The following is a 15084-nucleotide window of genomic DNA, read 5'->3' on the forward strand; positions in this document are numbered from 1 at the left end:
TCATTAATCCCCTCCTCCCACCCATAACTCTAGCCAAATCTATTCATACGAAAAGCTCTCCCCAAACCCCCAAGGGAACCCGCTTGATTGAGTATTCTATTTGCGAACTTTACCCCAAACAAATGCGGGGCTCTCCACGCAAATGAATATTTATGAAAAACAGCCCCAAAGATCAAGCTTCAGCCCCTTTCCCCAACCAAAAAATTGAACGCACACACAACTGGGTCACAACATTAAATTTTTGGCCCCTCGCACGCGGGATCATCCCGGCTGGGCCAGCTGGTAGCGTAAATAAAGCTCAGCTAGACCAACCCCACCACTTTCGGGCTGGTCGTAAAACAGGAAAACCTTTTTTTTCTGGGAGCTGCCCCGACATCGACGCCCTCAGGGGAGATTCGATCTTCGCTGAAGGTCGTAAAGTAAAAGGATATTTTAACGTGGGGGGTTGAATTTAACCTCCTTTGAACACCGCAAAAACCGCAGCTGAAAATCCAACAAACACCTAGGTTTGGATCAACGGTTAAAATGAAGGCTTTGTGTGGCAAATTCTGTAATTGGCGCACCCCGATAAGCTCGATTTTTCTTTTCGCCTCCTCTCCCATGGGGAGAGCCTTTTGGGTCCACCGAACATTCCTTCCGGCGTGGACCTTCTATACAGTGTTGCTAAACAAACGCCTCGTTAGGATAAGCAACGAACTTTTCTTCTTTTTTTTTTTTTTGCGCAGGTGAAAAGCGATAGCTGGGGCTTGATTTTTTGCCTTCTCGTTCACATTTGATTGTTTTTTTCCTCCACTTTTTCGCTGTTTGAAAACGTTGAAAACCTGCCCGGAAACTGGGTTTTTCTCCGGAAGACAAAAGCTTGGCGAAGAACGACGACGGGAAGGGCATAAAACACTTACCTCCGGATCTCAACGTGGCAGCCATTGTTGCGTTTGGACTGAGCTGACTTTAACACAGAAATTAAACTTTTTTTTCCACTTTTTTTTGTTTAAAGTGTAGACAGCTTAAAACTGGTTCTAGTTATGCTGGCAGAAATCTGAAACGAGAAAAGAAGTTGAAAAATTGTTAGAATGTTTATCGTGCGTTGCTAGTGCTGGTGATGTTTTTCGAAAAGAGTTTTTGTTTTTGAAAGTCTTAATCCGCCGAAACATTTTTTTGTGCGAACACATTTAACAGATTTTGTTTTTCTGTGTTTAATGCTTGCTTTTTCGCAATTCTCTTTTTAGTGATGCAGTGAGTAAAACTAACCTCTATTTTTTTCAATTTGCGCAAAATCTAACTTTTTTCAGCAAAATCGCTGTTTCTTGACAATAGTTCATTTTAGATTGAGGTCTACATTGATAATTTTATGAAATTGTCCGGGGAACACGATGGTGATAAATTTAAACAAAAAAAAGTATAAGGAATTGGTAAAAACTGAATTTTAATACTTTAAACGTTCAAATATTGTAACAGGTGGCATTTAAGGGTCAAAATTTTAATCTAATCGAATTCCTTGGACAATTTCCCATAAAATGCATCCTGTACAAAGTATTTTGCTCGAATAGTTGCAAAGTTATGATTAAAAGGAAAAAAAATATTTAGAAATCGTCAAAAAGAAGGCGATGCCAAAAGAGAAGGATGATCCATTCAGCACCAAACTTGGGATTTCTGTGAACTGTCGATAGAAAAACGTTCCCTCCAAGTTTGATCCAAATCGGTGAAGGTCGAGTCCAAAAGTGTGCCCATTTGACCTGGGCCAGACCTGACCCATTCATAACTTTATTGTATTTTTTCAGAAAAAAACTTTTTTGAATATGCAAATCACAAAAGAAGTGTGAATATGATATCATGGGTTTTCATTGAAATTGACAAAAACAGATCTAAACTGAAAAAATTAAATAAACAAATTTTAGAAAGTTTTTATTTCCATTTTTCTTTTTGAAATTAATAAATATAGATATTTTTTTACAACACTGGTTTATTTATCACTTTTATTTTCAGATTTCAATTTAAAAAGGCTCTTTTGAAATATAAAACCCCGTTATTTTCGAACCAAGACAACATTTTAAAATGGCAAAATATTTAATACTACACCTTTTTAAAATATAAGTCTTTCTTCCAAGCAATTTAACAATCATACTTTCTGTGGCCATATCTCGAAAACGATGTACATAATCAAAATTACTGTGAAATACTTTTTTATTGCAAGTTCAATTTTACATGCTACCGAGAAAATTTTCCCTTATCCCTTTAAAAAAGTGGAGCATCAACACTTTCCGTCTTCCAAATCACAGTCCTTGTCCCTGGTGTGAGGTGCCCGAGCAGACGGAAATAAATTGGGAATAACATTTTTTGATATTTGCAAATTCTAGGCCAATAACATTTTACGTTATTTATAACAAGATTTGTTATTCGTCGTTTTGATTTTTTGTTATTGGATTGTTTTTGTAACAGACTAATTACAACTTCAAATATTCTTCGAACAAATCTTTGTTATTATTTTTTGTTATTTTTTACAACTAATTCGATCATCCCAATAACAGTTGAAGGTATTCTTCCATAACAAAAAATGTTATTTCAAAGTTGTTTTAGCTTTGAACCAATATCAGACCAATAACACATTTTGTTATGATAACATAATTTGTTACCCATATTCAGAAATCCCGAGTAAACGGAAATAACTTGGGAATAACATTTTTTGATATTTGAAAATACTAGGCCAATAACATTTTATGTTATTTATAACAATGTTTGTTATTCGTCGTTATGAAATTTTTGTTATTCAATTGTTATTGTAATAACAGACCAATAACATTTTGAGTTATTTTTCGAACAAATCTTTGTTATTCTTTTTTGTTATTTTAACAACTAATCCGATCATCCCAATAACAGTTTGCGTTATATTTCCATAACAAAAAATGTTATTCCAAAGTTGTGTTGGCTTTCAACCAATATCAGACCAATAACAAATATTGTTATGATAAAATAAACTGTTGTTCAACTCTTATGCAAAAATGTATTTTTCAAGAAGATTCCATAACACTTTTTGTTATTTTAACAGTATTTGTTATTGAAATGGCATGAAGTTTGTTATTACCGTCTGCCCGTGATGATTGTTTCAAGAATACAGCATTTGTTATTGAAATGGCATGAATTTTTGTTGTCTCCACCTGGGCAGACGGTAATAACAAAATTCATTCTATTTTAATTACATATACCGTAAAACGGGGTGACTTTGATAGCCGGGGTGACTTTGATAGGTTTGCAATTTTTCCGCCAAATGAAGAGTACGATTAAAATACGTAAGGAATGGTTCAGAAACATACTGACCGTTGTAGAGAAGTGTTCAAAGTACCTCATGAAGAACTTTTCATAAATTTTTAAAAAGTTTATAAAGTTAGTTAACTATAGTTAAGAAAATATGGATGAAAGTCATTATTTTAAACTTCTCAAAGTGTCATGATTTTCTCAATGAACATGATTTTTAATCGGAAAACGGTATGCATTTTCGGATTTCTTGGACAATTTTCCACTAGGAGAACGTCAATAAGTTTGTAAATAATAAATAATATGTGTTTTTGAAACACAATTAAAAAAAATCTCCAAATGTATAGGCAAATTCAGTTGAAAAAATTTCATGTAAAATGTGAAAACTTGTGATTCGTGCTTCGAATTCAGTATAAAATGCAATATAAATCGATAATTTTATAAACAAAACCATTTTCAACAAATTTCAGGCAAAATTCCGACTTTTTAACAATTTTACCTAAAATTTATATGTATTTTGTTAAAAAGCTTATAAACTTAGTTAACTTAATATAAACATTGATTTTTTTTCTTACAAACTATATCAGCTACTTTAGTGATGGTACATTTAACGTACAAATAAAGTTTGAACATCTTAAATATTATTTTAACAAGAAAAAGTATGACTATCAAAGTCACCCCGGAATTAAAACCAAGAATTTTTAACGTAACTATTTTTCTAAACACTATTGAAAAAACTTTTTTTCCAAAATAGTGCATGGACTTTGTGTGGCCTACCCCAGTACATGTTTTAAAAATAATAATCTTGAGAAAAACATTACCTGTTGGAAAATATTCTAAAAACAAATTGAAATCCTATCAAAGTCACCCCGGTTTACGGTACTATTAAAATAACAAAAAGTGTTATGGAATCTTCTTAAAAAATCCATTTTTGCATAAGAGTTTGATAACAGTTAATGTTATCATAACAAAATTTGTTATTGGTCTGATATTGCTTGAAAGCCAAAACAACTTTGGAATAACATTTTATGTTATGGAAGAATACCTTCAACTGTTATTGGGATGATCGGATTAGTTGTTAAAATAACAAAAAATAATAACTAAGATTTGTTCGAACAATAACTCAAATGTTATTAGTCTGTTATTTCAAAAACAATCTAATAACAAAAAAATCATAACGATGAATAACAAATCTTGTTATAAGTAACATACAATGTTATAAGCCTAGTATTTTCTTATATGGGTCATTCCACCTGAAGTGTGCAAGAAAAAATGCAAATTTGAAAATTACCGTCTCCGATTCTGCTCAAATTTGGCAGAGCTGTTGAGACTGTCAAAACATGTAAAAATCCCGAATTTCATCCAAATCGGACCACCCCCTCCATTTTTGTACCCTCCCAAAAAATCGACTTTTTGGCTATTTTTGAGTGAAACCCCTATCTTCGAACGACGATAACTCAGGAACCACAAATCTTAGAGAGTCGGTCTTAGATTCAATTTTGAAGGAAATTGGACGTAGAATCCATTTCCGTGATCAAAATTTGGATTAAAATATGTTTTCTACCTGTATTGCGCAATTCAAAACTTTGAATGGCCGTATCTCAAAACAGCCCTATTTATTTTTTAAATTTGACCTCACCATCGCATTCCCCGTCCAATTTTACATAAGAATCACTTATCGACAGAAAGGAATATGTTTCGTTCCAGAGATATCGAATTTTAAAGTTTTGAGTATTTGAGATTACCTAAATTAGCTACACTCGCCACATATGCTAGAAGGACTCGGGCGCGCTGATCAATAACTGCTACCTGTTTATTTATTGAAATACGATTTCATCCCAATTAATCATTAGCAAATTAGGCAAAAATTGTAGGAAAATGCTGTATTAATCTTAAATTTTAAAAATAGTATGGGGTGAATTTATGTGCTAGCCCACAGGACAGAGCAAGAACGACACGCAATACAGAGCAGAATGGAATTCCCGCTGTGCTAGCAGGAAATTGAAATTGATGTTGTAAGTAACACTTAAGAAAAAGTGTACAATACATTATCGTATCAAAAATTATGAATTAACATGAATAATACTCTCGTGAAGCATGATTAAGCAAGAGGATTTCTGGAAAGTATAAAGCTGAAAAAGTAAGAAAATCACAAAGATTAATTAACCGTTCGAACAATTATCTTTTTTTGTCAATCATTTCGAAATCTTGGAAAACGATACAGCTGCTGTCCACATGTATCAGAAGTATATGGTTTCGTTTTTGAAATTAAATGTACCAGAATTGAAAAAAAAATCATCAATTTTTCAGATGAAACTGGTTCACAATATAAAAATCAGTTTAATATGATCACGCTCAATCTTTCAAACCGTAAGGCAGATTTTGGGGTTTATTGCTGAATGACACTATTTTGCTACCGCACATGGCAAAAGCTCTAGAACCCATGAGAATTATTTCATCTACTACATCCAGCTCTACATTTGTTCTTGCTTCAAATAAAAGAAATAATTTGATAAAGTGGGAAGAAATGAGGAATTAGGAAAAATATGAAAACAATAGATTTATTTTTAATTGTGTTGTAAAAACGTTGTAGCATTTGCAAATAAATATTGAAAGTTCAAATTTTACCTAATATGGTTCAATGACACTGACATCAGGAAAAACAGTGCATTCAAAATTACCCAATAAATATTCCTTAAACAAAAAATAGATTGTTCAAGGTATTGATTATCTCAAAATCGTATAAAATTATAAAAATAATTCATCTTACAGAACACCAGGTAGTAATTATTGATCAGCGCGCCCGAGTCCTTCTAGCATATGTGGCGAGTGTAGCTAATTTAGGTAATCTCAAATACTCAAAACTTTAAAATTCGATATCTCTGGAACGAAACATATTCCTTTCTGTCGATAAGTGATTCTTATGTAAAATTGGACGGGGAATACGATGTTGAGGTCAAATTTAAAAAATAAATAGGGCTGTTTTGAGATACGGCCATTCAAAGTTTTGAATTGCGCAATACAGGTAGAAAACATATTTTAATCCAAATTTTGATCACGGAAATGGATTCTACGTCCAATTTCCTTCAAAATTGAGTCTAAGACCGACTCTCTAAGATTTATGGTTCCTGAGTTATCGTCGTTTGAAGATAGGGGTTTTGCTCAAAAATAGCCAAAAAGTCGATTTTTTGGGAGGGTACAAAACTGGAGGGGGAGGTCCGATTTGGATGAAATTCGGGATTTTTGCATGTTTTGATAGTCTCAACAGCTCTGCCAAATTTGAGCAGAATCGGAGATGGTAATTTTCAAATGGTGTTCCTCTTCAGATGGAATGACCCATATAAAAAATGTTATTCCCAAGTTATTTCCGCCTGCTCGGGGATGGCCAGCAATCGGGCATGGTGGTGAGAATCTGTTTCAAGTGGAGTTGGTTTTAGTCCCCAATTATCGATTCCTAGGCAACTTGGGCTCAGACAATCATCACAACACATGGCCAAATCCAGACAAAGCGAAGCAAGAATAATTTTACACTAATATCTGTAGGCAAAAAAAAATTGAATAAGATTATTCATTTTTCCAAAAATTTAAAACAACATTACCTTGTGACATACAAAAAGAAAGTTAAATGAGGATTATGAGAAATTATCTTTTTGTTTTAGAAAAAAATACTGAGGATACCAAATCGCGATTATTTTTTTTTATTAAAATTTAAGAAAACAAATCAATACAATTTCCTGAATTTGGGGAGAAAATAACAATTAATCTTAAAGTTTTTTCTGAAGAAAAAAAAATATCCATTTTAATTCGAATCTTTTTGTGTTATTTTCGTCAGAGTGTCGAGTGTCAATAGAAAAAAATAAAATAACGAGCCATAGCCTGACCATAGGAATGTAAATTTTTTTAAATTCATTTGACACAAGTTCAGTTGTTTTGCAATCATTAGTTTTCAAAAAATGTATGGTTTGACTAAAACAAAAAAAAAAAATGCGATACTAAACATCGAAAATCTTCAAAAAATCTAAAGATTTTTAAATCAACACAAACAAGCTAAAAATGATACTAAACGCAGGGGAATGCATTTTCAATTGAATTCAGTTGATTTCCTTTTTATTTCTATTAAAAATTTTAAGTTCTTTGAAAAAAAAATCTGCATTATAAAAAACATTAAATAAAATTTGTACTAGCCTTAATCAAATATGTTAAATGATATTTTTAACTTCAAAATAATCGATTTCTTATCTTTTTCATAAATAAATGTGTCTCAAAACATGTACTTGATAATTTTTGTTTTTTTTTTAAATTATATGTACCGAAATTGTAATACTTTTGAAATTTTGTAAATCCAATTTGATAGTGAAAACTTATACCATTAAAAACTTTTTTGAATGTAGTTATTGACGATAAAAGACGGTCTGATGGAATAATTTATTACAATCGCTCTCAACTCGCTTAAAAAAGGAAACCAGATTTTTTTTCTACAAAACTTTTTCATTGAATTAATTTTTGAAACCGTTCCGGCAGCCTAGTAAAAAAGATATTTACCTTCGGGGCATCATGTGGTCATTTAATCTATAAAGTCTTTCATAATTCAGCTTTAAAGATTTTACAGATTCTTAAAATCTGGTATGAATAAGGGTATCCCAATGATTTTTTTTATCTTCCTCTTACTCCTATTAACTATCTCTTTTCCAGTAAATCTCTTAATCTCAATCATCACTCAAATCGTCTATATCCCACAATTTATTCTTTTCCATCCGACCAGACAAAAAACCGACAAAAATAGACCACAAGAGCACGCAAAAAGGTACTTCCCGTGCCACCCCACCAAATGGACACAAAAAGACGCGCGCTGCCTCGCGCTTAATTTTCCGGTCGAGTTGGGCGGAAAAACATTTATTTGCTGTTACCGCCATTTCTCGAATCGTTTTCTTCTTTTTTTTTTGGCTGGCGCAACCATCATCCATCGGTATCGGAAGGTGAAGTCGTGGGAAAATTCGCCACCGGGCACCGTCAACTTTATTTTTCATTTTTTCCTTTGTGGCGGCGGTGACACGGAGGGAAAATTTCATTCAAAACATTGATTTTTTGTTCTAAAAAAATAACAGTAATTTTTCTCAGTGCACCTCATAAATTCATTGTCGGAATTGTGCAAGAAAAGCACTGATAATACAATCAGTTGTGGGCGGAAACTGATTGCAACTTGCAAAAGAAGTGGAAAACTGGGAAAGGAAAAAAGAGAAACTTTTCCCAAAGAATAACAAGCGAATTTCCTTGAGAATTATCAGCGGTTTTTCCTTCTTTTTCACCAATCTTTTTGTTGTGGTAGTGCAGAAAATTAGCGCGCTGCAATATTGTGCTGGCAAAAGCAAACAAAAAGGATGCTAATGGGATATTCCTTGGTTTGAGTTTAAATGATTATAGTTTTTTTTATTTTAGTTGAAAGCAGTTAATTTAATAACATTATGTTTTTAGCACTGAAAATCTAAACTTCATATATCTTTATAAAATTGCAACGACCACCACCGCAACAGTTGAGTGCCGATGATGATGATGATGCCAGAAGACCGTTTGCCATATCCTTCCTGGATTACAGAAAGGGACAATTAATTTTCCCCGGAAGCACCAAACTTTAGGTGGCGCTGCTTTGTCGAGGAGTGATGGTGATTGCGGTTGATCCTTGCACTTTTTCCGGGAAGTTTACGGCTGAGACTTAAGCTTTCGTACCTCATTAGAGCTTTCGGGTTTTAATCAGTACTTGGCGAAGTGTTTGCAAAAGAGCAGCGAAAATTATCCCCTCTTTTTCTTTCCTCACAAAGTTGACATGTCTCAGAAATGGGAAATCCAATGTAACTGATACAAGGAGAGTTACAATACAGCTTTTGGATAAAAATGTTGGAAAGAGAAAAAAAACTATTTGCTCTCTTCCTGACTACAAAGCTATGTTGTGAAACGGTGAAGACGATGGGCAAGGTTCTCTCGATGAAGTCCTTAACTGGTTGTCGTCTTTCTTTGAGCAGCACATATTGCATTCCAGCATGACAGTTGGAAAATGATAGTTTTGTGGTACTGTAAAGTCGAGTTAAATTATAGAGTTTTCATAAATTTTCAAATTTAAATAAATTACAGTTTTTGTTTGGGCTCGTTCTTTTAAAATTTTTTTTTTTATGAAGTGTTACTGTCCAATTGATTGTTAATTGCTATCTTTTTTTTAAAGGAATTTTGAATTGATGTTTTCATTACCATCATAACTCACTCACTTGTTTACGGTATTTTTAATCGGAAAATTAACAAAATTCACAAGATTTTTGAACTAACCCAAACAAGCTGAAAATGATTCTAAATTTTAATAAAATTTGTACTAGAGGAAATATGCCCATTTTAATCACTCTAAGCCGTTCGACCAATTCTCATCACTTTTGCCGTTTTCCTCTATTCAATCAACATTTTCAGATGTATCAACAGTGGAGAGTTGCTTGCTCACTTTTGTTTGAGCTATTTATTGCTTTGGGACCGTCAAAAACACTTTATGAAAGCTGTAATTCATGATCAAAGTGCTGATAGGCCGATAATAGAAATAGGCTGAGAAAGGGTATAGTTCCCCTAGCTTTAAACCAAAACAAAAAAATGAAAAATTTTCCTCAACATAACCATGAAAGGTTCAACAAAATAAATGCATATCTGATGATTTTTATTATTTAAAACAAACTGATTTTATGTTTTTCGTAGAATTTTTAGTTTTATTTCTTAACATTTTTTTCAGAATACCAGAAACTTTTATTGAATTCCATGAAAAATATGAATGAAAAATTCTGATCGAATCAATAGAAACAAAATATTTCAGCAAATATTTGCAAACATTCAATATAACGCTCTTTTGAAATTTTAGTCCTGATTTTAAAATTTTGAAAAAAAAAAATTCCAAAAGATCGGAAAATTCACGAATGTTTCATATTTTAACATTGCATATTTATGAAAATGCATGAAAAATCCATTGATTTGAAAAATATAATGGAATCCAATCAAAAAAATATAATAATTAAATAAATAAGCCAAATATAAACATTTCTAAAAAAAAGCACTACTTTTCAAAAAAATATGAATTGACGAAATAAAAATATATTGCGAAAAAACTTTTTTGCGAAATTTTTTATCGGAAATTTAACAAAATTCTTAAGATTTTTGAATTATCCCTAACATGGTGAAAATGATTGCAAATTCAGAAAAATGCATTTAAAATTGATTTCAGTTGGTTTCACTTTAATTCCCGTACAAATTTGACCCTTTGAGAAAAGAATGCCCCCTGATTTTCTGACGCTTTTAATAAAAAAATTTAAAAAAAAAATATTTTTAAACATTATAACTAAGGCTACCAACTGTACGGATTGTTTCCTTACCGTACGGATTTTCAACCCTTTTCACGGATTTTTGACAGGCCGGAATTTTCGTACGGAATTTTTCGCAAAATACGGATTTGTACGGAATTTTAATAACTGTAAAAAAATGAATTGTTTTTTTTTTTTAATTTGGCCAAAGCTTTTGCATTGTTATTTTACTGTCAGATCGATTTTAAAGAGATAACTTGGATAGTTTTCCAGAAATTCCTAATTTTTTTATTTTGATTTTTTTCCTTGACAGTTTTTCTTATATCATGGTGTCATATAGGCAAAATGTGCGGATTTTTGCTCAGCAAGAGTTGGTAGCCTTAATGATAACCATAGAGGTTAAAAAAACAAATGTAATCCGATGATATTTATTTCATAAAACAAACTGATTTTATCATCTGCGTAGAATTTTTAGTTAATTTTTACAACATTTTTTTCAGAATACAAGAAACTTTTATTGAATTTAATAAAAAAAATATGTTTGAATAATCCTGATTGAATTAATAGAAACAAAATATTTCAGGAAATATTTGCAAAAAATCAATATTACTTGATTTTAAATCTTTGAAAATATGTCTTTCCAAAATATCGGAAAATTCACGAATGTTTCATATTTTAACATTGCAATTTGGACCATTAGTTGCTGAGATATGGACACTAGAAAATGGTTGGTAGTTTGGGTGAGACTTAGAAAACATCAATTTTCCAGTTTTCAAATCTGCATGGCAATATCTCAGCAATGTATCTCAGTATGTATCAACAAAGTTCAAAAAAGCAATATATTGTGATTTTTTTTTTGTTTTTTAAAAATATTTTTTTAAAGGTGAGCAAACATGTGCAAATATTTAAAAAAAAATGATTAGCTTTTACTTGCACGATATTTAATTTTCCCAAAAGTTTTTTTTTGCAAAATTGATTTTACATAGAAAAATAAATTTGAAATTTTTTTGCGACCAACATTTCATTTTTTTTGAAAAAATCAGTATTGATTAAAAAATTCATAACTCGTTTAAAGATTTTTTGCACAACCTGGAAATTTCTGAAAAGTTGGCATTTGATTTCCGCTAAACATTTAAGAAAATTATGTTTTTTTTTTCAAAAATCAAGTTTTAGTTCTCAAGTGAAATCAATAAACATAAAAATTTGTATTACCGTGTTTTATTTTTTTCAGTGCTATTCTTATGTATACCTTAAAGCTTTAAATTTTTATGTAACATTTTTGTATGGACAGCTGTCCAATTTGTATGGAAAATTATATGGACAAACTAAAGTTGCAAAATGGCTTCTTTGGCATTCCGAAGGCACCAAAAAAGTTTCAGCCTTTTTAAAAAAATACAAAAATAAAAATAAAAAACAATTTCGCAGAGAATTGCTCATGACATTTCATTACAAAGCTTGTTTTCGCGATTAGGCGTCAAAGTGATTGATTATCTCAGAATCGAAAACAGTGTCAACGAGTATTACTTTTAAAGCACTCAAATGAGTGCTACAATGAACACTTCAGAACTGTAATTTTCTGTGTTGATAAGTAGGCCATAACATAATTTAAACAAAAATTACAGAAAAGATTTTTTAAACGTAAATACAAAACAAAATTCAAAATCACTCCTTTGCACAGTTCCACCTCCAAAGAAAACCTTGTCCCGTCTTCACCATTACATCAACATCCCAACCAGCACACCTCAACCCTCCTTGCTACGCTTCGCATTCAACTCGCCAGAGGGCAACACCAGGCAGCTTCAAAGGGTCCGGGTCTATTTCCGGAAGCTGCAAAAGGTAACCGACGAAAGCGAGGAACAATTGCAGCTGAAACAACAGAAACCCGAGACCCATCAAACGAAACCTTTTCAGCGCTGGGAAAAATTACGTTTTGACTTTCCTGACGAATAGGAAAAATCCACTTTGCAATTTGTTTGAGTAGTGCTGAGCAGTGAGTAATGAAACGAAAGCCAATTTGAGCCAATTGTTTTAACTTGTTTCATCATTAAGTTAACTGAGCGGCTCCATAGCTCATCTGGTTAGAGCGTCGTGCTAATAACGCGAAGGTCGTGAGTTCGATCCTCTCTGGAGCCACTTAATTTTTTTAACGGAAGACAAACTTTCACTCCCGTGATTTGTTATTCAAATTTGGGTTCCAAACTAAAACTTGAGGGAAGTGCAGGGCAGAGGCTTTTGGCGCCATAAAATTGCTCAACTTTTCTGGCGCCAAGCATGGGAAACCCGGCCTGAAAGCGTTTTCCCCCCTTTTTCTGTTTGCTGGCAGCTCAAGAGGAACTCCAGAGGAGATTCATTTAGTGCCACTCTACCGGCAACATGCTGCTATAAATTCTAGGCTTTCATGGTTGGAGCATGGGATTCTTTGTGAAATTGTGAGTATTTTTTTAAATAGTTAATAAACGGTATACTTTTTAATTCCAATTTGATTTTTGAAAAATGAAGTAAACTTAACATAAAAATTTTCAAAAAACAAATAAATTAAATTCCGATTTTCCAGAGCCCCATTTTTTCATTCTCTTAGATTTACACACCCTTCTTTGCTAGCCAGCAGTGACACCCTAATAAGACTAGTCCAGCAAGCTTTCCAACAGATGTCAGCACAGTTGATGAATCAGTACCAAGGCTTTGGCTCCCGTAATAAAGTAGGTCATTGACTTTATTGGTGCTCCTTGTTTCTTTGAGGATTATTTAGTTATGTTATGTGAATTGTGAAATCCAAATTATTGAAATCAATAAATTGAGGAAAAAAATCATCCATTGACCCCGACGTGATTTGAACACGAAACCTTCTGATCTGGAGTCAGACGCGCTACCGTTGCGCCACGGAGTCACACTTGAGACTCGCGCCACTCACTTTGCTCCAAGTAATATATTATTTCGCTGTACATTTACGAGTTCAAAAGCAGTCCAAGCAAAGCACATGCTATTTCGTTCCGTTTCCTTTGGCACGTCTAAAATAAAACAAAATCGACTTGGTTGGGTTCCACCAAATGGGAAACTTTTTCAATTACTATCCCCCTTTTTTGTATTCACTTGCACTGATCCAGTTTGTGAATTTGGCGCTGCACTTCTGGTGCTTGCCGTGAACTTTTCGACTTTTGACGGTGATGGTTTTATAGTTTTTTGTAAATTCTCGTTTTGGTATTGGCTTTGGTTTGGTTTTGCTATTCAATTTCCCCTTTTTCGATTCTGTGAAATTTATCTAGATGAAACTATTGGTTGAGTAGGAGAAATTGATTTTATTTCATGGAAATGGTTGTTTATACTAATTTTGAAATTGATTCGCAGAACTAGAATTTACTGTTAACAGTGAAAAATAGAAAAATGAACTAAAATTCTTCATAATTTGGTTATCTTTCGGATAATTGTCTCATATAAACCTTTGATTAACTGAAACTTCGAATAAGCTGGGTTTAGGATATTTAAATCTTGACTTGGAACTTTGGATAACAATTTTCTTCAGTTTTTTTCAATGAAAAAACATGTTAATTTGTAATTTTTATAAACTTTGTTAAATTTTACGTTTAATCGTTTAATGTATTTAGAATTTTGTTTATTGTAGACATAGAAAAAATTTGAAAATGGACCATTTTTAAAACAGCTTCAGGCTTATTAGTGCTTACAAGGAGATATTTATTTGAAATTTGAAGATATGTTTATTAAAAATCATACTTTATACTACTTAAACAAAATCACAATGGACTTTCCAACTCTTCCCTTCAAAATTTCTTTAGAAAAATACGGGGCAAGGAATTAGTTTTTTACTTAAATGGATAAAAAAAAACTTTCAAAATAAATAATGAACTATTCAGAATACATTGTATGGACTTTTTTAATGTACTTTTGTAAAAAAATTGTCATTACAATTAAGATTTCAACATATTTAACACACAGTCAATTTTGGCTGATTTTTGCGTGACGATCTTTTTGTATGAAGGCATGATAGCGGAACTAAAATGATGTATAAAGCATTTTGTGATTCTTTTCGCCACAAATTTTTACAATATCGCCTGAAATTGGATTTTATTACATAACATTGATTTTAAAACTTTGCTCTGAATATTACAAGTTTAGGTTATTCTAAATAAATTCTCATACAAAATTCAATCACTTCACAAAAATCGGTAACTAAAATTATGCATTTTCAAGGAATTGTTTTGAACCCTCAAAAGAACTAAATTTTGGTTTAACTGGGATAGGATACCCTTCATTATTATTTTTTGGTTTTATTTTCTTCACAGGTCATGTACAGTGAGTAAATGAATTCATTTCCAGAAAAAAAAATCCTTCCAGACGGTAGGGCAAAGGAAAACCAAAAAACAATTCATTCTTTTTATGCCAACACATTTCTAAACATATTCTTTCTTCTTCCGCAATGAGCATCGAATTTCCGTCACTCGATTCATCGCAATGATAAAAAAAAAACAGGAACACCAGAAATCTGGGTCAAATCGAA

At 32.2% G+C, this 15084-nt stretch overlaps 1 protein-coding gene and 2 non-coding genes across 10 annotated transcripts in view; 1 reads left to right on the forward strand and 2 right to left on the reverse strand.

Annotated features, from left to right (window-relative positions):
* Positions 1 to 15084, reverse strand: part of LOC6050917 — a 363016-nt gene that overhangs the window by 238992 nt on the left and 108940 nt on the right. For all 8 annotated transcript variants that reach the window (XM_038256309.1, XM_038256308.1, XM_038256312.1 and 5 more), the window contains exon 3: positions 900 to 1036. In XM_038256309.1, the coding sequence (XP_038112237.1) occupies positions 900 to 924 (25 nt within the window). In that variant the 5' untranslated portion in view covers positions 925 to 1036. The remainder of the gene's footprint in view (positions 1 to 899; positions 1037 to 15084) is intronic.
* Trnai-aau lies at positions 12631 to 12704 on the forward strand. The gene has a single exon. It is a non-coding gene; the product is annotated as a tRNA-Ile (tRNA).
* Trnaw-cca lies at positions 13387 to 13458 on the reverse strand. The gene has a single exon. It is a non-coding gene; the product is annotated as a tRNA-Trp (tRNA).

Source organism: Culex quinquefasciatus, chromosome 2 (assembly GCF_015732765.1).
Source record: "Culex quinquefasciatus strain JHB chromosome 2, VPISU_Cqui_1.0_pri_paternal, whole genome shotgun sequence".
NCBI classification, from domain to species: domain Eukaryota; kingdom Metazoa; phylum Arthropoda; class Insecta; order Diptera; family Culicidae; genus Culex; species Culex quinquefasciatus.